This window comes from Amaranthus tricolor, chromosome 16 (genome assembly GCF_026212465.1).
Source record: "Amaranthus tricolor cultivar Red isolate AtriRed21 chromosome 16, ASM2621246v1, whole genome shotgun sequence".
Classification (NCBI taxonomy): Eukaryota; Viridiplantae; Streptophyta; class Magnoliopsida; order Caryophyllales; family Amaranthaceae; genus Amaranthus; species Amaranthus tricolor.
In genome coordinates, this window is record NC_080062.1 from 1,524,480 (window position 1) to 1,548,737 (window position 24,258).

At 30.5% G+C, this 24,258-nt stretch overlaps 2 protein-coding genes and 1 long non-coding RNA gene across 3 annotated transcripts; 1 reads left to right on the plus strand and 2 right to left on the minus strand.

The window, feature by feature from the left end:
* Nucleotides 1-985: 985 nt before the first annotated feature.
* LOC130802694 (extensin-3-like) lies at nt 986-1,892 on the minus strand. Its single transcript, XM_057666720.1, has one exon. It carries the CDS (start codon nt 1,697-1,699, stop codon nt 1,160-1,162), a length of 540 nt encoding a protein of 179 aa, XP_057522703.1. The 5' UTR covers nt 1,700-1,892; the 3' UTR covers nt 986-1,159.
* An 8,402-nt stretch (nt 1,893-10,294) lies between these two features.
* Nucleotides 10,295-12,953, minus strand: LOC130802237 (uncharacterized). Its single transcript, XR_009039759.1, has 3 exons — nt 12,487-12,953; nt 11,611-11,687; nt 10,295-10,773 (listed from the first exon to the last, which is right to left on the minus strand). It is a non-coding gene; the product is annotated as an uncharacterized LOC130802237 (long non-coding RNA).
* A 442-nt stretch (nt 12,954-13,395) lies between these two features.
* LOC130803305 (glycine-rich protein DOT1-like) lies at nt 13,396-19,035 on the plus strand. Its single transcript, XM_057667505.1, has 3 exons — nt 13,396-13,437; nt 15,393-15,618; nt 18,878-19,035. Exons 1-3 carry the CDS (start codon nt 13,396-13,398, stop codon nt 19,033-19,035), a joined length of 426 nt encoding a protein of 141 aa, XP_057523488.1.
* Nucleotides 19,036-24,258: the final 5,223 nt, after the last annotated feature.

Genomic DNA, 24,258 nt, shown 5'->3' on the forward strand with positions numbered 1-24,258 from the left:
CATTGTGAGCCCTCCTTTCTATCCCTTATTTGTAGGAATATGCTCATCCAACGGGGTCCTTTTCATGCAACTTTTCTAATAAAAATTAATAAATTTACCTATTTTTGTTGTATTATTGGTGGCAACTTTTAACTTATGAAAGTAATTACTTTTGTTTGCAACATTTGAGCTAAATAAAGCTTACTTTTCTACAAGGTATATCTATACAACCACACTATCATATTGAGTGTTGTGTATAGTATTTTGAAATTTTAATTTAATTATTTGTATTTCTTAATTATATAAAGTTGTATATGAAGTTTGTTGTTAAAGAGTAATCGCAAAATACATCTTTATTAGTTTTATCATCAATAAGTAAGACCGGATACATCTGGCTCATCTAAATCCTTTTTTGGTGGGATTCACTTTATAACATTAGGGTAAATATATAAAATATTGTTTTTGTTGAATATATATTTTTTAAGCATCGTTGAATTTTTTGTCTATTTTTCCACTGAATTAGAAGGTCTTACAATTAATATATGATGATAAAACTAATGAAATATGTAGCAAGAAGTTTCAAAAAAAAAAAAATTGTACTACAATAGTCAACTTACTCTTTAGTGTAAGGTTGTTTACAAGAAGCAAGTTTTATTCATATAAAATTCCACTCGAGTTGAAGAACTTGATCTTATTTTATAAGGTACTTTTTTTTTAGAAGCAAGTTCATTTACAAGATAGCATACGTAAGATATAAAAAATAGTTTAAAATAATCAAAGAACAAGCTTGTGAAGAAGTTATCACATCTCGAGTTTGCTAAGGCTATCAATAATGTTATTCGATGGAAACTTCTATTAATATAGAATTGCATAGCATATAATAGAAAATATAATAACAGATATTAAAGTTGTTCAACATACATGCAAAATAAATTTAAATTTACCTATCACTTTGAATTTACAACATTAAATTAACATACTACTACTAATTTACTAATTATAAATATGAAAATTAAAATGATCATAATAAAGAGCACAAAAGGCTACTAATAAAGAATACACTTTTTTTCACTACCTTTGATTTTTCTTTTTATCCTTGTAACAGAGTATCGATATTCTATTTTGATAAAAAGTTAATTTCTTTTCCTTTTACCCGTAGAGAATTATCCTTCCCCCGAAATCATAAAAACAATAAAAACATGACCAACCATAAGCTAAAGCTAGCTTGTAATAGAACTTGCTTCATCATTAATAATCTTGTTGTAGAAGACATATCTTGTGGTTTAGGAGGTGGAGTCTTAAAGTAGAAAGGAAAATAAGGCATAATTGGGTTAGGAGGGGGAGGAGCATTTCCATACCCTCCTCCTGGAGGGTAATAACCATAACTTGGTGGGGTATATCCTAATGAAGGTGGTGGTGGAGAGGAGTAAATGTATTGTGATTGCGGCGGTGGCGGAGAGTAATAATACGTGCCGCCTTCTGACGGTGGTGGTGGGCAGTTGGCGGTGGTGGAAGGCGGTGAAGGCCGAGGAACAATCGGTGTAGGTGTTGGTGTGGGATATGTAGAGCCGGCTATGGGTGGTGGAAGACAGGGGTATGGACATACATAAGGTGAATCTTGCATTGAATTTTGTGGGAATATTGTTAAATTTATTACTAAAATTATGATCATAAATTCGAATGGAGAACTTTGAAAAGAAAATTTTGATAATTTGATCATTTTTTTTGTGAAGAAATTTTGGCAAAAAAAAGAGGAGATTTAGATTGAATGGTAAGGAAAAAGAGATAATATAGTAGTATGTAGTATGTATTAGATAGAGAATTAGGAGTAGGAAATGGAAGTAGAAATGGATGGGGGATGAAAGCCGCCTACAAGGAGAAGTGGACCAAATTAGTAGGGTACCCCGGAAAAAGATTAGGACATTTTATGGGAGAACAATGAATGATTATTATTGGTAGGTTAGAAATTAAAGTAACATTGTGAATGATTAAAAATTTTGCTAATGTCAAAACTTTCTTGTAAATAATTAATTAAGGGTAGTAGCTATATTTTTTCTACTTTCTTGTTCTTTTAAAAAGTGAAGTAAATTTATCACAAAAATGAAAAAGCAAGAGATATATACTTTACTAATTAATATTTTATTTTGTGAATTTAATATTAGGGTTTTCACGTAATCCAATGTAATATTTTGTTAATTTATATGTTTATTATGTAAATTTATAAATTATAAAAATTAGATATCTAAAAACTAATTTTAAACTCTAACAAGATTTTACTTGACTATATAATTTTTTATAAATTAGTGAGAAATCTAAAACGAAGTCACCTTATGAATAGCATAAAAAGTACAACTATTCCATTACTCTGATCAGTCACAACTTATATTTATGCTCTGTAAAATATGTTTAAACGAAATCTTATTTGATTTATCTCGATAAAAATTTATTAAGTATATTAACTTTTTATATTTTTACGTTATGCAAAATTAGAGACATTTATTTAGAATTTTATATGTAACATTCAAAAATCAAATGGAATAGTAATAAGAATGACAATTAAGTGAGACTAGTACATATTTTAGTACTAAAGTAGTTGTTAAGTATTAGATTGGTGTGTTTACTATAGGAAGAAAATATTTCCGTATAGTGATCAATATATAAAAACTATTTTCTATCATTTTCATTAAGATTAAGTGGGATTTTAAAAATATGATTAGGTTGTCCTTTGATTATTATTATTAATTATTATCGAACTAACTAGAATCTTCTCGCTGGTAGGTGTTCTATATATTAACCATGCTGTGTCTTTTCCTGTTTAATTTGTGTGATAATATGAGGTGGAAATTTTTCTTATCTTCCTTCGCTCTTAAAACGCTATATTGACCCATCTGATTTGGGTCAACCTATTTGGGTTGGCTTGATGATCCGAATATGTTTATTGAACTAGAGGTGTTCATCTATGTCTTTAGATAAGATATTTTGAGTTGGGTTAAAATCTGGTGTTATGTCCACATGTAGTTTTAAATCATCATAAATTTATTATTGAAGGCGGGTTAAAGTTGGGATCAACTTTACAGATAAATGTCGAGTCAAACATAACTAAATTAGTAATAGTTATGGGGATATAATTCTATGGCGAATGATATTAGATCAGATTGAATCTAACTTAATAAGCAGCGACATTATAAAAGTAAAAATAATGGCAAAATTTATAAAAATTTTAAAATATTTAACTGAATTTATAAGAATTGAACTCGATAAATACTTATATCTGTGTTTGTTTAATAGCTACAATTTTTTTTAAAAATCGAATAAATAAGGAAAAGTGTAGCTATATATTCAAGACGGGGATAATATGAAATAAATAGGGAAAAAACAATTTCTAAAAAAAAATTTATCCCCACTTGAGGGATTTAATTAAAGGTGGAAGTTAAGAATTGGGGGAAAGATATTGACTAAGTGATAAAATGATAAATGTGCACTTATATTTATTTAACAAGTTGGTAAGTAGCTGATATTCCCTTGATGCATGTTCAAGGATTGATATTCATTCTTACCTAAGCATTTCAAGACAAGATTTTAATTTATAAAATAAATAAAAATAACAAGTCACAACAAAAAAGACAGAAAGAAATGAAAGGGACATACATGGAGGTTAGAGGTATCTCATTATGGCCTTCATGAATGCATGGGATATAAAGCAACTCTATGATTACTATGATGAATAATATTATTGGGTTATTAATAAATTATATTTATGTTATTTTGAATTAATATCATTGCATGCATTATTATTATAGTACTAATATTCCAAAATTATTCTACTTTATTTTAAGCTTACACATGGAAGTATTCCAACTTAGGAATAGTTTTCTTGTAAAGAAGTTTCTTTTTGACAATAAATATAATATAGTCATTTAGATGTTTTCATATATATATATATATATATATATATATATATATATATATATATATATATATATATAATAATAATAATAATAATAATAATAATAATAATAATAATAATAATAATAATAATAATATGATGATGGATCATTCAATTCATTTTCATAAATATTTTCAAATTATTTGTAGATGTTAATTAACCAATTTAACTATAAGCTTAAGTGATAGTTATAGTCTTGAAAGATATTACATACTCTATCGTACCGTTGAGGCGTTGACAACACAATATAATTAAAGCCCTTCGAATTAAAAGTGTAGAAGTAACACATATCTTTCTCATTTTAGTTTTTAAGGATAAATATTCCACACTGATGGGTGGATAAGATTCAAACTCGTGACCATTTGTTATGTTGGCCGACTTCCACGTTGTCATGTTATGCTGTAATCCAAAATATATTATATACCCTTTCATTATCAATTAGTATTTTATAATTGTTAGTAATAAAGTAGAATTAAATTAATTCATGATCAGTTATTCTTAAAATAATTATAAATCGTTTAAAATAGAACAAAAGAGTTTTAAAAAGAACTATTTTGTAACTTCTTATTAGTGGAAATCATATTCTAATGTTAAGATTATTTGATTGAAAAGCTTGCTAATGAGTGTCTTTCCAATTAATGTTATGATCATTCAATAGACAATTTTTTTGTAGATCTAAAGATCACTCTGTTTTTTAAAGGAGGAGGAAAAGGTGAAGTTTTTTCAAGCTAGCTTTCATCACTTTTTTTATTTTAAAAAAACGCTTATTGTGTATATAATCTGATCCCACTTAGGTTTTGAGTATATTCAACATGTTTGACCGCACATAACTCTGAAAAATAGGGGCCTTAATATTAAATGACTTAAAATTTTTAGAAAAATATCATAATTTTCGAAATTGCACTAGGCCTTCGTAACATTTATCAATTTATTCATAATCAATAATTTGTCAATTAGTTATAAAACAAAGCCCCTTTTTTATGAAAAAAAATAAAATTCAAAAAAGATGGTGGGGTGATTTTATTTTTTCTTTTAATAAATAATTTTTACTTTTAGTTAAGGGCTCAAAAATATTTAATTTTTTGTAAACTATAAAATAGAGTGCTGAGATTTAAAGCCTTGACCTCTAGCTTAAGGATTATACTCCTACTTTTAATTACTTAAGTTACATCCTTTTTTTAATAATAATTATGATTAAAAAAAAATTTAAGAATATAATGGGCACTTTCGACATAGTTAGCCCATATCTTTCCGTTGGTGCAAATTGCAATACATTATCAACTTATATCAGTAAATGATATAAGTCTGAATAATTAACTATATATTCAAGTTTTTTTTTAAATACCTCGTTATATTTGATTTATACTTTATAGTCAACAGATTTATCAATTATATCAATGAACTTGATTTAAAGCCTCTCGCATCATAATAATACTATAGATTTATTCATTCCGCTTTATTTTTCTAAAACTATTTTATTTATATTCAAAAGCTCTTTTATATATATATATATATATATATATATATATATATATATATATATATATATATATATATATAGATGGAACAAATAATCTCCATGGAACAGAGGGATGCCATGGTCATAACATGGATCATTGAAAATATAAATTGAGACAATGTCAACCAATTCTTAGACTACACCACTGCTCAGAGTTTATGATAGGGAAAATCTCTTAGCCAGTGGTAGGGACGAACTCCAAATCTTTGATTTGAGTTCAAAAGCAGCCACTTTAACACAGGCCAATGACGCTATTGAAGTTTACAACGGTAAACTCAATGTTTTATGGAAAGAAATTGACCAGAGAATGTCAAACCCGATGGTGTGCTAAAAGGACATCACAAAATTCAACAAATACATACAAAGGCAAAGACTACCAATTTCTTACCAGAGTCAATGACAATCTAGACAATGAGAGAAGGGATCTTCTCAATAATGACCCTCTGCCGACGGTGGAGGTGGCCTACGCCACCATAAGACGAGAAATATCACGTCGGTAAATAATGAACGGCGTCTCATCACTGGGATCGAGTCCCTTAGAGATTAGATTGGGGTTGGCCATGCAAAACAAAAATCTCCATAGAAACCGAGATGAAGATGACCGGAGAAAACTCCGATGTACTCACTATGGAGGCTCAAAGCATACTAAGGAGGGATGTTTCAAGCGCGTGGGTTACCCTGAATGGTGGGACGATATACAGAAGAGGAAAGCCGCCACCAAGGCACCGGCAAGGCTCACCTGACTACTGTCGATCCACCATCATCATGTGATAAGTTAGGTAATGTGAAGGGCTACAAGGGGAAGAAGGAGATACAGTGACCGGAACCAAAACAGAAGAAAGAAGGGAGGAGAGAGAAACAGCCGCAACACATGGGGAAGGAAGTGAAACTTTCCAAATCCACTCATTTAAACTACTCCTACCCAAACCCTAACACACAAAACCCCTAAAACCCAAACCCACTTAAATAATCTTGCACCCCAATCCCACATAAAATCGGGTGGGAATTTAAAAACAAAACCTCCTTTGTTTTTAAATTTCGGCTCAAGTAAAGAGCCCACAAAGATTTCTGACCCAAACTACTAAACATCCACAAGTCTCCTAAACCACAAAACTAACTCCCTATGGATATTTGATTGCGGGGCAAAAGGCACAATTACCTTTGACCCTCGTGATCTTCTATCCACTCACTCCACCAACCGAACCCATATCCAGACAGCCAATGGGGAATGTGTACCAGTTAACCAAGCAGGGTCGATCGATATTTCACCCTCTCTTCATGTTAAAAATTGCTTGTTAATTCCTAGCTTGTCTCACAAATTATTTTCTGTTAGCTAGTTAACCAAAGAAATGAATTGTATTTTGCTCCTAACTTTTGATGGTTGTATTGTGCAAGATGCTCGGACAGGGACGATTGTTGGGCGTGGTACTGAACGAGATGGACTATAATATGTTGACGAGGCGATTCAAAATAGTAGTGCAATGCTTGCTCACGGATCTCCTGCTCACCAATTGTGGACTTGGCATCGTCGTTTAGGTCACCCATCTCTAGGTTATCTAAAATGACTTTTTCCTTCACTGCATGATTGTACTGTGCCCCTGGCATGTGAAACTTGTGTACTGGCAAAGAGCCATAAACATTCTTATTTTCCCAGTAACACTCGAGCAAATAAACCGTTTGATTTAGTACATTCCGATGTATGGGGCCTAGCTCCCCACAGTAATTCTCATGGTTTTGCATATTTTGTGTTATTTGTTGATGATTGTACTCGTATGTGCTGGGTTTATTTCTTGAAAGAAAAATCAGCAGTGTTTGATGTTTTTGTTAAATTTTATAATATGATTCTCACCCAATTCCATGCTAAACCTAAAATTCTTTGATCTGATAATGGTGGTGAACATGTTTCCCTTGTTATGAAACAATTTTTTCTTGAACATGTCACCAAAGATCTTGTCCTGATACTCCCCAACGAATGGGGTTGCTAAAAGAAAAAATTATACCCTCCTTGAGATATCACGGGCTCTTATATTTGAAGCTCGTATGTCTGCTCGTTTTTGGCCCGAGGTCATTGCTACTGCCACCTACCTAACTAAACGTTTTCCCACTAAGTCCCTTCATTTTCAAACTCCTCTTGCTACCCTAAATACATTCACGGCCATCCCCTCATCTCATTCTTATCTCCTCGCATATTTGGGTGTGTCATGTATGTTCACCTTCTATCCAGGGTAAAGACCAAATTTGAACCCCGAGCAGTCAAGTGTGTGTTTCTTGGGTACGGAGTTACTCAGAAGGGCTATCGGTGTTATAATCCTATTCAGAACAAACTATATACCACCATGGACTGTGACTTCTTTGAACAGTCCTACTACTATACCCAGCCTCGATCTCAGGGGGAGAGTGTGAGTGAGGATCTTAGCTGGTTAATTCATCCCTTGGTTGACAGTCGAGATCCAAAAGAACAAGTAGGTAATACCGCAGACATTGCCAGTGAAAACACAGTTAGTTCATCTCCTCATGCTACTCCAGCCCCCGAGCATCCAGTTGAACAAGAGGTAACACCAAATCCTCCCTTTATTGATATGTCTAATGATGATACTGTGCCAAGTATTGATGTTCCCAGGAGATATGAATTTCCTCCTCGGAGCACAAGAGGGGTGCCCCTCAGAAGATATGATCCAGAATTTGAATCTTAGAGATTCCGATATCCCATTAGTAGATGAGACAATAAGCATCTATCACGGACAACTATTGCCTTTAACACTGCTCTCTATTCCAGTATTATTCCAAAAACCACTGAAGAAGCTCTCCATGATCCGAAGTGGAAGAAAGCCATGGATGAGGAAATCACAGCCCTCCAGAAAAATGAGACATGGAAAAGGTGTACGTTACCAAACGACAAGAAAACTGTTGGGTGTAAGTGGGTGTTTTCAGTTAAGTATCATGCTGATGGGACCATCGAGAGACACAAAGCGCGGCTTGTCGCAAAAGGGTATACTCAGACATATGGGTTAGATTACTCGGAAACCTTCTCTCTTGTAGCTAAAATCGACACTATCCGGGTTCTCTTTTCTATAGCAACAAACAAATATTGACCCCTATATCAGTTTGATGTGAAGAACGCCTTTCTACATGGGAAAATCGAAGAAGAGGTTTGTATGAAGCCACCACCAGGATTATCAGATGAATATAACCAAGGCGAAGGGTGTAAACTCAAGAAAGCTCTGTATGGTTTGAAATAGTCTCCAAGGGTGTGGTTTGGAAGATTTATTGCAGCCATGAAGAGATTTGGATACAGATAGAGTAACTCAGATCATACTCTGTTTCTCAAGAAGCAAGGAGATCAAATCATATGCCTTGTTATTTATGTTGATGATATGGTTATTACCGGGAACAATGCTAAGGAGATCGATAAGCTTAAGAGACAATTATTCCATGAAGTTGAGATGAAAGATTTGGAAAATTTGAAATACTTCATTGGAATAGAGGTCCTAAAGTCTAGTAAAGGGATATTCATCAATCAAAGGAAGTACATTCTGGATCTCTTAGCAGAAGTAGGAATGATGGATTGTAAACCAGCAGAAACCCCTATGGTAACCAATCATGGTCTCTAAATTGTTGAAGGGGCAAAAATGGCAGATCAGAAACGTTATAGAAGAATGGTGGGGTAGCTGATCTATTTATCACACACAAGACTAGATATTGCTTATGCTATAGGAGTTGTGAGTAAATTCATGCATCGACCCCAAGTGGAGCACATGGCGGCAGTCTTGAGGATCTTGAGATACTTGAAGGGAACAAGTAGTAAGGGAATCTTGTATACAAGGAATGAAAACCTTGATCTTGTTGGTTACACAGATGCAGTATGGGCTAGTAATCGAGATAACAGAAAATCTACTTCAGGATACTTTACCCGTGTAGAGGGAAATCTGGTTACTTAGAAAGTAAGAAGCAGAAGGTAGTCGCCTTATCAAGTGTTGAAACTGAGTTCAGAGGAATAGCAAAAGGGGTCACGAAAATTCTATGGATTAGAAAGCTCTTGAGCGAGCTAAATTGCCATCAGACACAGGCAAGTCTTCTATACTGTGATAATAAAGCAGTGATCAACATCTCCGAGAATTCAATTTAGCATGATCGAACGAAGCACGTAGAGATAGACAGACACTTCATCAAAGAGAAGCTAGAGAACAAGATCATCAGTCTTCCTTTTGTTAGATCGAAGGATCAACTAGCCGAAATTCTCACGAAAGATGTAGCATCAGAAGTCTTTAACGATACTTTATGCAAGTTAGGCATCGGTGATCCCCCAACCTAACTTGAGAGGGAGTGTGAGAAAGCATATATTTTCATATATCTAGATTATTCTGTTTTTCTTTAATTATTGTATAGGATATTTAGTTTCCTAAATTAGTGGCTAGTATTCATGTATATATTGGAGTATGATTTTCTTATTAAAGTAATAGATAGAGTATTCCTAAAACCCTAATCTTTCACAATATTTAATTCTTCACTTTAATAAGAGAGTGATATATTGTCTTGAATAACTCTTCAAACTATGTTCATAGCTTCTATAAACGAGGTCTATCAGGTATGAAGAGTAGAGAGTGAGTAATGTAAACTTGTGAATGAAAGTTTAAAGAAAGGTGCACGCTAAAAAGTTATAAACTAAGTCTATTTTGAACTTACACTTTAATGGGACGAGCTAAGAAGTCAAGTTTGTTTCTTCGTTGTGCTACAAGACCCAATAAGCAAGTTTAGTGTAACACCCCTGAATTTCCAAGCCCATAAAAAAAACCAGAATCGTGAAGGAAGGGAGGAAATTCGGGTGTTACATAAAAAGAAAAGGGAAAATAATTAAAATAAACGCTAAGGATTAATTAAAAAGTGAGTAGGTGGAAATTTCGGCAGCATCTCTGTTGAAAACTGAGGATGTGACAAAAAATATATAATTGGATAATATAACTATAATCATCTAAGGCATTTATGCCTTCAAGAATATGTCACGACGGAAAGAATCATCGTCAGCTTCTCAAATCATCAACTCTAATGAGGATCGTGGTTCCAGTGTTAACGCATTGATCTGACGGATACTAAAGGAGTATTCTCAATACTATACATCCAAAAAATTACGCGGCGGAACTATGGATCATATAAGGAGTCACATGGCTCCATACAAAAGAAATTATACAATCCCAAAGAAAACTTTACAAGTAATATAGAAGCTACAAGCATTAGACAATTGTACACAATTGTTACGGTTGTACTCCGCTGTTCCCCCAATGCAAAACAAAAGAAGCTCCTATACCTGTCATGTCAAGCTATGATCCCCCTGCTGCTCCACATAATGACCATAGTCAGATGTGTCATAGCAGGAACATCATAGAGAGTCATGAGCAAACAACAACAAACACATACACGTCAGTAATTAATAAACTTATAACAATTAGAGTCATTGAACAAAACTATAGACAACAATCTAGTATGGCAATATCAAGTCTACTCATCTGTCTAAGCACCTCTATTTACTCAAAATTTCTCCTTAAAACTACTAATCTCTCGAGGTATATTCAAGGTAGTGGATCCTCTCTCTATTCATGGCATAGTGACACGGCCAAGGGCGTTATCGGCCTTCTGGCGCCCATTGGCAAAGTATGAGCTTATGCCCCCTCCAGCTGACCCTCTCGGGTCCTACCTTCGGGAAAAACTAACACACTGGGGTACTAAACCAGTGAAGAGGCCACCATATTGGGGTTTGCAAGGCCCGCATGGTAACACCTTGGTCAAGGGGCGTTATCGGCCTCCCGGCGCCCAATGACCCAAGCATGCTCATACCCCCCTTACGGTGGTCCCGTCGAACCTCACCTAGGGGACTATTAAATCAACCAGACATAATCCATTTGAGTCCGCCAACTAATCATACATCAAGGCTCAATAAGTAGGAATTCACATCGATACCACACACAACCATGGTGCGTTCTTCACTATTTAGAAATCTGTTCTCATAGTCTTCTAATGTTTTCATTCTACTTGCCTATATCACTATTATGACTATATGCTAACATAGTTCACTTTCTGGCGTTCTATAATTCTAATGCAATGCATATAATCATGAAATATGGACAATACTTTGAAACAGTGAATATGATAATTAATTACCGCGTGTACGTACCTGCAAGCGTCACTGCACAACCAAGAGTTACAAAAATCACCCAATTAAGTTCTACTTTCCTCTTATGAACTGGGAACCTATACAAGTCATGAGTAGAACTAATAAGTTCCCTTAACTACTTTGCCATACCAAACTAAATACGAAAGTAACCGCTATCACCCATTCAACATGAGTTTTTGATTACTCTAACACGCACACAACTCATTCAATACAAGTCAAAATCATTAATTCAACACAACATAAGTCTTTCCATCTACTAAACCAACAATCAAGTAAGCTTTCACAACAATAAAGTGCATTTTATGACAATTTCTATAAACCAATGAGGCTCAAAGTATAAGGCCTCATCACTATGAAATGTCCTAGGCTACTAGCACTTGTATAACAAGATCAACACTAGCAACTTATGATGATAGTGATGTTAGTGATAGCCTCAAGTTGTGATATCGTTTACTACAATGATAGTATTCAACTTTAATTACCACGACCATACCACAATTGACTAACAATAATACTCAATAACATAACAATATCCACCATCATCTTTATAATACAAGTGACAATTAACACCACTTTTGTGACTAATACTCTCAATTATAACAACTATTATCACCTATTCACAATCAAATCATATATTCAAATCTCATACCAATCTATTCAAGTTTTAAAACATCCCCAAGCACAAAAGTAGTACAATTATTATCACTTCTATTCATACTTTAACTCTAATTCATAGCTATATTAAATCATCACTTAAACTCTTACCCATCATAAGATTTAATAGAAATAAAACAAAAATCAACACAAAATCCATAAACTTGATACAAATTCCCATTCAAAACAATGAAAATCAATTAGGGGAAGAAGATGGCTTACAAAGATGGGACTAGCAAAAGGAATGAAGGTAGTAAGTGAAGGTTGTAGTGGTGGATCACAATTGATGGTCATGTGGGGTGGTGGAGCAACCACCACGTGGCTGCTGACTTGCTGGCGGTACACAGATTAGCCGGCTGCTGTTGGAGAGCGCGCAGCCTGCTATGCTGCTGCCTGGGGCTGCTCGTGGAAGGGGGAAGGACTGCGGAGGAGCAGCTGGCTGCTGCTGGTTGCTGTCGTGGAGGAGGGAAGAGAAAGGGCCGCTGCTGTAGAGCGTGACTGTGCGTGAGGGAGGCTGCTGCTGCGGCGGTGGTGCACGGTTTCAACCGTGAGCGTTTAGGGTTTCATGGGTTTTTATACTTTTTTTTTAATTTTATTTTATTATTATTATTATTATTAGGCTTATTTTATTTATTTTTATCTCGATTCATTTTCTTACGAGACTCAACTAAAAGACTCACCTTCGTGGGTTCACACATTTTAATAAAATAATCATTTTTATTCGAACCTCTTTATTTGAGAAGTCGTAACTATATTTTTAATATATATATATATATATATATATATATATATATATATATATATATATATATATATATATATATATATATATATATATATATATATATATATATATATATATATATATATATATATATATGTTAACATTTAAATTCGTATATGAAAGAAATTTATTAAAACTAATTTCAGAAATAATTAAATATAATTGTAAAATCTTTATAAACTATTAAAATATTAAATAATTACGTCATTAAAATCTCGGGGTGTTACATTTAGACTCGGACATTATAAGATGTAGTCATTAGTCAAAAATAGAGGCTTGAATAGGTCAAGAAATAGATATACGTGGGTACAAAAGAGATGCAAAGTGATTGATCCATAAATGGGGCCATGAATGTAAGAATTGAGAATAATGCATGCATTTTGTTTGAGGTACATCTTAATTTTTAGTCAAGCTATGTCAATTTGTTAGCTTCTTTCATATTTCGTTCATTTTGCATCATTATTAAGATGAAAATACTCTCACGTCGATATTTAAAATATGCAAAATGAGTAAGACAGAGAATTACTTGTGAACATACTCAATCAGTTTATTAAGATTGTAGTTGAAATTCTAAGATATAATATATTTTCAATTAGTTTAAGATTCTAGTTGAAATTTTAGGATTTGATACATTCTTAATCAGCTCTAATACCATATTAAAAGATTAATTCAACTAAAAGTTTAAACTGAAGATTAAAACCTTTAAATATGTTGTAATCAAATACAAATATAACGAACTATTGTACTTACTCAACTAGAAATATTTTATCTATTTGAAATGTATTTATCTAACCTTCAAAATCTTGCCAAATTTGAATTCGATTTGAAATGTATTTATCCTGCAAAATCTTTTAACCAGACTCCAATTCGATGTAGCTCACGTCAAAACTGATTAAGTAACCAATATCATTGAAGTCGTTATAACACGTAAACTTAAGTATTACCACAATTAAACGGTAAATAATTGAGGTTGGTGAAAACAAAAATTTTGATTAATTCAATATCCAATCATCATTTCCAACAATTATTTAGAAGACTGAAATCACAATCCGCTACCAAATTCTTTACAAAATTGAAACCCTACGTAGGACGTACTTAAATATGGAGGTACCATAATCAACAAGCAATGTAATTTATATAGACTTATAACTTCCAAGTGCCCTTAAATAAAGTCACAAGTCATAATTATTTTATAATTATCTAAGTTAATCACTCCTTAATTAAATAACTAAATCATGTCAAACATGAGGTAATCCAACAAATATGATGTGACATAAACTAAAAAAAATTAAAAGATGATAGATTATGAAAGCTTGACTATTATTGTGAAAGCTTGACATAATAAACTTACGTTAGGTTGTTGAAATATTTTATTAGGGTCTTATATGTTAAAAGAAAATGCTTTAATTCCTTCAAATTTGATAGTCTTGAACAAAATCGACACTATTATTAAGTACATATGAATTATTATTATCTAACTAAACATATACACTTCTATTACGTTGAAAACAACATTAGTTGGATATGGGTGTTCAAAATAAACCCGATAATCTAATATTTACCCGACCTTATAATCGAATCAGATTTAACCCGACTAAAAAATGGATTATTTATTATATTAAAACTAATATGGATGCAAAATCTAATTTTAAACTACCCGATGACCCGATGAGCACTTCTATACTAGATAGCATTAAATTAAAGCAAAATGAACGTACATGACCTTATGGCTCCTAAATTTAATGTTGGAAATAAATGTTGACGTTGCTTTTGCTTTTGTTTAATAAGCCTTAAATTTTGAAAATGTGTAAAATAAAAAAAGATCTTAAAATTTATTATGTATTTTGATTTGCTTGTGCTATATTAACTAACGTGTCGTTATAAAATTTTGATGATCAGATATAAAGGTTTATATATATATATATATATATATATATATATATATATATATATATATATATAAACTAAAACACCTTTCTAATCTTAATTAAAAGGAGAAATCAAATATTAATTACATAAAAAAACACTTTCACCTTTAATACAAAACTGAAGTGCATATAAATATAATTTCCATGAAATTCATGGAAACCCAACACAAACATAGACTAAATAAAATAAATCTTGCAAGTGATCAAGCTATAGAAAATCGAGTATTGTTTCAGTTATAAAACGAGTAATACTTTTCAGATAAGATTCTAAGTTCGATTTTCTCCTGCAATATGATCATGCAAGTGTGAAAGCACCTATTATGAGCACAAACATTCCACACACAGTAGCTTGTACTCTTGCACCTTTTGAGTAGATATACTCTATGGGGTATAGACTTTTAGACGGAGAATTGTAGGAAAACGTTGGCAGAGGCGGCGGCGGTTGGTGCATGCATGGGTCACATGGAGGCTCCTCCGGTGGCGGTGGCGGTGGAATTGGGTCGTCACACGGTGGTGGTGGTGGTGGAGGACACTCTATAACGGGCGGTGGGGGCGGTGGAGGACACTCTATAAGTGGCGGCGGAGGCGGTGGAGATAGTGTTTCAGAGCAAGTGTCACATTTGATGCTAGGGTTTTGTAGAGGTATTGATGAAGGGATTTGATCAATGGTTGCTTTGCATGAATTAATGATCACAAAAAAGAGGAATAATAGAATTTTTAGGGTTTTGTGGGTTGTACCCATATTTGTAGGACACAAGGGAAACAATAAAATTGTAAGCCTTTTGAATTATAGGTTGTGAACTTGTGATTGTATAGGTGTAATTTGTAACATCATGGGTTCATAAAAAATTTATAGTGTGTAGTTACCAATTAGGGTTGACTTATGGTCAATATTTATTTCAAATTAATGGTTAATTTGGGGTAGGTAATGTGGGTCTTTCATAACGTCCCCCTTTCAAAATGGGAAGGAAACTTGCACAAGCGAAAGAGATAGTTGTTTTTTAGAAATTACTTGGTACTTCTATGTATTTAATGATGTTTTTTGGAAGAGAGAATTCACCTTTGTAAGTGAAAATATTTAATCACAAGACTAATTTGTAATTCAATTTATTTGATTTTATGTAGGTTAGAGTATTTCTAGGTGGTAAGAATTAAGCTCCAGTCGAAAGGGTGAAAGAAAATAAAAAGTCTTTAGCCACTAGTCTAACTTAAAATTCTCATTCTTTTTATTTTATAAAAGAAATGGATGGTTCATTTAGAAAATAAATAGATGAAATTTTTTTAAAAGTTATAATTGTAGTATATTTTAATCATAGTATACCGGTCAAATTTTAATTCGATTCGAATTTAATCGGAAATTTGATTGGGAAATAGTGGGTCGAAACCCAAACATACCGACTTGTGGACCAAAAATGATACAACTCAAAAAACCCAATAAAATGGGTCAATCCTGATTGAAACCCGAACCACTTTAAAAACTATTTTCAATTTCACATCAGTACTCTCAATTCTCTATCATCATTTAGTTGGAACCAATTATATTTTAGTCAATTTTTAAAAATTTTAATTCAACATTTTTTTGTTGTAATCAATCGATATATTAGTCTTTTTTTAATACAAAATGAATTCATATAAAAAAGAGTATAAAATTTTTTTAAACAAAATTAATAAGAAAAAAGTTTTAAAAGTATAATTAGCTCGTCGAACATAATTCGATTTGAAATTAACCTAATTCAAAAATAACTCGCTAGATTCATCTGATTTAAATTTGCACGTCCTGCGCCATTTTGACAGATCTAAAGGGCGGCATAGCTAATAAGGAAAAAAATTCACTTATTTTAACGTTTACTAATAATTTTATTTTGTTTTTAGTTAACTTGAGGATTGAGGAGGGTTGACTTTTAGAGACCATTTGGTCAATACCTAATTACACTATAAAAAAGTTGAAAAGTAAAACTTTAAAGGCCGACTTCCGTCAACTTAATTAAACGGATGTTATGACAATATGGATGCATACTTTTTAACTAATCATCGAACTCGAGGTATTTCTGAGAAAGTGAGTGATGCGTTTCGAAGACTATTATTAGATAGTAATTGATTTTTTTAATACCAATTAAATAAGATGTCATTTGATTACGTTTTTCAAGTTATATATTAAGAATAAAATTACAAAATACCTAGGATTATTTAGGGCCGTTTTTGACCATATACAATGTAGACATTTGTCTAGGGATCTGAATTAGAAAAAGCCCTAAAATCTGAAATATTTGGTTAATGAAGTAAACACTTAAAAATTTGCAATTCATGATTAATTATCTTATCAATTAAGAAGTTTATCACACGTCTACATTAATAATGATAATTATAATATATAAGGTCCATTTCTATTAATTTTCCAACATCCGTTAAAGTTCAAAATTGACCCTCTTTAGAAAGTGCTCATTTTTTTCAGTTTGCCTAGAGCCCATAAAATATTAGAAAACGACACTGAGATTACTTTTGTAAAAGACTGCTTTTCTGTAAAATGAACTCAAAACAAAGAGTTTATATTCTCTACTAAAAATTGATCGACATATAACAGAAAATCTCAAAATGAACGTTTTAAATGAATTAGTGGGAGTAAGTGCACAATAATCCTCCTCTCTTATATTTAGTCTACTAATATATTATTATTATTATTATTATTATTATTATTATTATTATTATTATTATTATTATTATTATTATTATTATTATTAACTTTTGTCCTTGTTTTGCAAGAAGGCAATAGACTCGTTCTCGTTGGTGTTATAATCTTACTATATAAATTCGGAATTCAACAAATTAATAAGTTTAAGTATTTTATCTGTTACTTTAATTTTGCTATCTATATATATTATATTATATAATATAATTAAAATCATTAATCTCAATTACACTTATTACAAGCATATTTCTTTGCATTTATATATGAGCCAAGTAAAAAAAAAATTAAAACCCAAATCATAACAATATCTCATATATATTTCACTTTCCAAGCGTCTTCACATAACCACGATTTAGGAAAATGATATAGATAACAAAGAAGCTCATATAGTCATTGTTAGAAACTGAGTACAGATTGATAATGTATATAACGTATTATGAATTTTAAACATAAGTTTAAACTTTTGATTGAATTAGTTTATTGACATGATATAAGAAATTAACGTGACCTTAATCTCATTCAACCTTCAATATTTGAAGTGAAATATTTGGCAACATGTATATGAAGAGGGATGAGTTGTATCCACACTTCTAACTCAAAGTGCTCTGATCTTTTAAGGAGCGTGATAATGTATATAACATATTATGGGGCTTCAATTATAAACTCAAATTTTTAATTGAGTTGATTTCTTAACAGAGATTGGATATGAGATCGTATTCGAGAGAAAAAGATTGCGTGACATAAGAATATTACATTAAATTCATTATGTTCAAAATAGGGAAAATTAGCTATTCAATATTCTACATATTAAAAAGAAACAATACAATCATAAACTTCTTAGGGAAAAATTCAAATAATTATAAGAAATAACTACATGGTAAAGAAAATGAGAATGAAGTTATAGCAATATAATATTATTGAATCACCAAATGATTAAATTGATTAAATGTAACTGATTAACCATGCGGATGATGATAATAAAATAATACAAATAAGAAATTCTAATCCAACATAAATTTTCTTAATTATATATAGTCTACATACTAACACTCCATAGAATATATTTTCATAGGAGTATGTTTAATCATCATAAAAATATGATCTTTTCCATCAATGCAACTCCAACAAAAAATATTACTATAAGACTCGTAATACCTTTATATGTTTTTGTACCGGCAGAGTAGTTATATTGTGTAACATACAAACCATTAACAGTTGGAGTATTAATCCATTTGGGTGGTGGTGGTGGCAATGCTGATGGAGGACATGGTAGTGGTGACGTCGGTGGTGGAAGAACGGGTGGTGCCGGCGGTGGTGATGGAATAATTGGCGGTGGTAACGGTGGTTGTGGGGGAGGAGGACATGGTGGATGAGTTGGAGGCGGCGGTGGAGTAAGTTCGCAAGTGACACACTTTATGCCATTAGGATCATTCGTGACAGGTGTAGTAATATCTTGTGCTTTAATGCATGAAATTGAGACTACAATTATGAGTAGTAGTAGAATATGTTTTTGGAACATTTGAGGGATTGGATACATTTTTTGAATGGGGTGGTGCACGTTAATGGAAGGGGTGGTGTAGGATATGAATTGGGTGCATTGAGTTCAAGCTATATGTGTAGTATATTGGTCATACTTGTTAGGTGGGTATTTGGCATTTTAAGGGTGAAAATTTTGTAGTATTTAGGGGTTGGAAGGTTCTTTATTTTGTCTTCCCTTTTGTGTTTGTACTATGTGCTATGGTGAAGCATTGTTTTTATTTAGATTGAGAAATATAAAAAATGTGGTTTAAGAAATAATGTTAATTAGGTGTTAATATAATATTGTCAATTATAACAATACAAGGATAAAGAGTATAGGGAGCCAGATTGTGAATCATACTTTATATATATATATATATATATATATATATATATATATATATATATATATATATATATATATATATATATATATATATATATATATATATATGTATATATATATATGTATATATATATATGTATATATATATATATATGTATATATATATATATATATATATATATATATATATATATATATATATATATATATATATATATATATATATATATATATATATGTATATATATATATATGTATATATGTATATATATATATATGTATATATATATATATATATATATATATATATATATATATATATATATATATATATATATTGTGTGATTTACATGAAAATATGAAGTTATATATTAGCGCAAATTTGACATCCTTATAATTTTATTTAAGCACAAAATAACTTAAAGTCAAGTTATAAATGTCATGACTATATATAATGCATAGAGAGGCCCAAACTATAAGCTTAAATTTGTAGTTGAATTAGTCACTTGACATGCTGTCTAAAAAGACACTTCTAGTCAAATAGACTCTCGTGTGAGAGGGTATATTAGAATATGTATTATATATTTTTAAACTTTTAATTGTATTAGTTCTTTGATGAAGAATTGAACCTTACTTTAATTGGTGGAACCTCCCTCAAGAGTGTCTTAGAGAACTAAATCATGATCACAAAATTAATTGGCTAGATTGATTATGTATCAATAAACTTAAGAGTTGTATTTTTCTTTATGATAGTGATTGATTGTTATAGGCATTTAATTAAATAAAACATTGCACAAATAACCATTTTTGAATTAGTAATGCTTATGTGAGGACATGAGGGTTGTAAAGACATTTTTTTCATTTGACCAATTGAAATTGTAATTAATAAATTATGGAAATATCATACCCGACATAAGTATTATATTATTCCGCTCCTTTAAATTAGTAATAAAGAGAAATAATGCATTTTTTAAGAAAAATATAGATATTTGGTAATAAATTTAAAAAAGAGAATAAATTATGTGGATAAAATTAAAATAGAATTAAAATATATATATATATATATATATATATATATATATATGAGATTAAATGAAAATGGTAAATCACTGTTAAAAAATAAAAATGATACAAAAGAATGGAACGAATCAAAATGGTTAATAATTCTAAATTAGTAGGACAAAAGGAATAGAAAAGAATAAAAGGAAGAAAATAAATTAATTTATTGAAATGGACTTTTATTTTGTCAAAGTAATTAGGATCACAGAAAATTTGAGGCTTTTTATCCTTAAACCTTGATCGCCTTTAATATAATTGGTTTAACTTGTTTTGATGATAAGGTGCCCTTAGGCTTGTTTATTGAGTAAATGTCCCAAAGACATTTGTAACAACAACGCCAAATATCAATCCTAAAAGTTAAGGGTGGACTGTATAAATTAATAGATTAGTTTTATTGATCGTGTTAATGAATTTTTCCTTTTCATTCATTTTGATTTTACCATCTCAACTTATAAATCTGAATCTTTCATATTATTTTCAACACTTACCCAAAATATGGAGAGTTCCAAGAGGGGAAGTCAATAAATATATACTCCCAACGTTTCTCTCATATTAAACTTGTTGTATTATGAGTGAAATTTAGAGGAAGGGAAATTAGATTAGAAAATAAGACAAAAATAAGTGGATGCTATGAGTGGTTAAAAGAGGAAAAAAGAATAAACTTGTGAATGGGATTAAAAGAAAAAAAGTGAAACTATTTTCAAAAAAATTGTGCAAAATTAGTTGAACGAACTAAACTAGTAACATAAGTTATACAAATTAAGAAAAACACTATAAAGTGAAACGTACTGGATCAGAACTAGAGAGAGTGAAAGAGCTAAGAGTAAGCAAACACTATTGAAATTGTTATATGAGACGGTTTTTTTGAGAGATGCATCTTATACATGAATTAAATAGGCTAACTAATACAAAGTACGACTAAATGAGCTCTTATAAGATCGTCTCACCGAGAGATGGAGACAACCTCTTACAAGAGTATCTAGTAAGATTATAATTAGTAAGACAATCAAATCAAATTAGTCATTAAATGTGGTTACTTGTACAAGTGTACAACCCAACTTCACTTATATTAAGCTACAAGTCTATTAAGGCTACAACCCAATGCTAAACAAAGTAAAATATTAAGACCCAAACCCATTACTAGAAATTGGACCTCAAAGACACATCTCTACCAATAATATGCACCAACTCCATATGAAAAGGCCCAAAACATGGAGAGTTTCAAAAAGGAAAATAAGTAATAACTACTCTCTCTATTTCAGTTTTATATTACATTTAATGTTATATGGGTTAAATTTAGTAGAAAGGAAAATAAGATAAGAAAATAAAACAAAATTAAATCGATTATAAAAGTAAAAAGTTAAAATGCATATTCAAAATAAATTTATGGTTAAAATTAAAAGGAAAAAATGTTAATCAAATATATATATATTTCATTACCTAGAATGTGAACTTTATTTATTCTATGTATTTGTGCTCTAATCTATCTCAGTTTATTTTTATTCATATAGTGAAAATATTATTAAAAACTATTAACTATAACTAAAGGAAAATCTATTGACATCAAACTATGTATATATGTATCACTTTCTTATAAAATATTTTCCTTTTCAAGACATGATGATGCCTTATTACAATTATTTTTGTAATGATAATAATGATTATAATACTATCTATGTTTGTAATTTGTATGATTTACTTTTTAGAATAAACATAATTTAAGTATTTTAAAACTTAATTTTATTCCATTTAATTTTTTATTATTTGTCTTTTAAAAAAATGTTTTATTTGTCTTATAAAGAGAATATGTCATCAAAAACATCTACTTGATATAAATTAAAATTTACAATGTGTTGTTAAACGAGAAACCTTAATTAGAAAAAAAAATATTTAAAAACATCAATTTCTTACATTTTAACTCAGGAAATCTATTGCTGTGGGGTTTTCGAAAATATTTAATGAAAAAATATATTTGCTTTCCTAATATGAGGGGTTTTCCAAATAGCCAGCTAATCGGCTGCCAAAGAGCCATGCGGCACACCACAAATAGCTCTTCCTGAAGGACAGAAGGTATCTTCTGAAATATCTCATGAAAAATTTTATTTATCCGTCCAGTAAACTATCCGGTTTATGATAATACTCCCTCAATCCCTTTGTTTTTATGTGTTCTACCCAACTAGAATTTAATATTTAGTAATTTTAGTGTCAAACTTTAATTACGATTTTTCGTCGATCTATAAGAAAAAATATATTCATATGAGATCTTGTTAGATTCATTTCAATATATACTTTTTAAATATTAACTTCTTAGAATTTTTTTAAACTTACAATTAAAATTAGGAAAAATTATCTACAATAATCCAACCTTTTCATGATTTTCCTACAATAATCTCACTAGCCATGAATAATCCAATCCCGACTTTAGAGGGTATTTTCCTAGAGTAAACTTGAGTAACCCGAATACCCGATTACCTACAATAGTAGGTAATTCAACAAAATGTAAACTGAAAATTAATTTAAAATTAGAGGAAAATTTTTAAAATTTACATAAAAAATTATAAATAATAAAAAAACATAATTTTTTTAACATTTTTTAACATTTTCTTCGACATTTTATTTTAATTTATCTTTTTTTAAAAATATAAAACTTGCTATAGCAAGTCATCAGGTTATCAAATTTACTCTAAGAAAATACCGTTCAAAGTTGGAATTATCCATAATTAATCAAAAGGTGGGATCATTGTAGGAAAATCATAAATAGGTTGGATTATTCTAGGTAAGTTTTTTAAAATTTATTAAATTTTAAGGTTTTCATCTGGATCTACACAGAAAGTGAATGGGAAGAACATTTGAAAACAGAGAGTATCCATCAAAAAAAGATAGTATAAAATACTATATGCATGCATTTATTAGATATATATATTTCTTAATAAACAACATAAAAATTAGAAAATTGATGACGACTTTTAAATTTTGTGGAAATGACTAATTTTTTGATAAAATACTATATGCATGCATTTCTTTGTAATATTTTCATTTTGATTAATTCTTAAGATTGAAGAAATTTTGCTTAGGATTTGAACCCAGTTAGCAATTTTAATTACATGGGAATTGAAATTTTGTTATTATTTGATTGAGAAGGGGTGCGTAGGAAATAGCTATAGCGTCATTTAAGCAGGGAAATCAAGAGTCAAGCGGACATACAACTAATTTTGTCACTTATCCTTAATTTTGATAAAATGTCATCTTGTTATTGTTCCCATTATACTTTTTCCATTCTGAAATAGTTACCACATTTCGGTTAAGGTGTTGTTCATCATTCAAGCTTATTTTATATATTACGGTTAATATGTAAGAAAAAATATAATTAAGTGGGATATTATTTGAATAACGTAATCGCATATTTTCATAATATTAACTTTTTTATAATTTTTAGATGTGTATAGTTTAATATATAAATGAACAAAATAACACATTGAAATGCATAAAAAGTCATATAGCAAATATCATGAATAGTATTGGTTGTAATTGTTGGTTTATTTGACTAGCTAGATGTATAAATCATTAAATCAGCTATTTAAGTAAGTTGTCATGGAGATGTTCGATAAAAAAAATTAATTATTGGTTGTTTGTTAGGAAAAAGAAATGATTTAAAAATCTTAGCTAATAAAAA

Excerpts from the sequence above, each read along its gene's own strand:
- LOC130802694 (XM_057666720.1), bottom strand. The coding sequence starts at position 1,699 with ATGATCAAATTATCAAAATTTTCTTTTCAAAGTTCTCCATTCGAATTT.
- LOC130803305 (XM_057667505.1), top strand. The coding sequence starts at position 13,396 with ATGAATGTAAGAATTGAGAATAATGCATGCATTTTGTTTGAG. Across the intron at positions 13,438-15,392 it reads ATGCATGCATTTTGTTTGAG|GAAAACGTTGGCAGAGGCGG; the intron begins GTACATCTTAAT and ends GGAGAATTGTAG. Across the intron at positions 15,619-18,877 it reads GATGCTAGGGTTTTGTAGAG|TTGGAGTATTAATCCATTTG; the intron begins GTATTGATGAAG and ends AACCATTAACAG.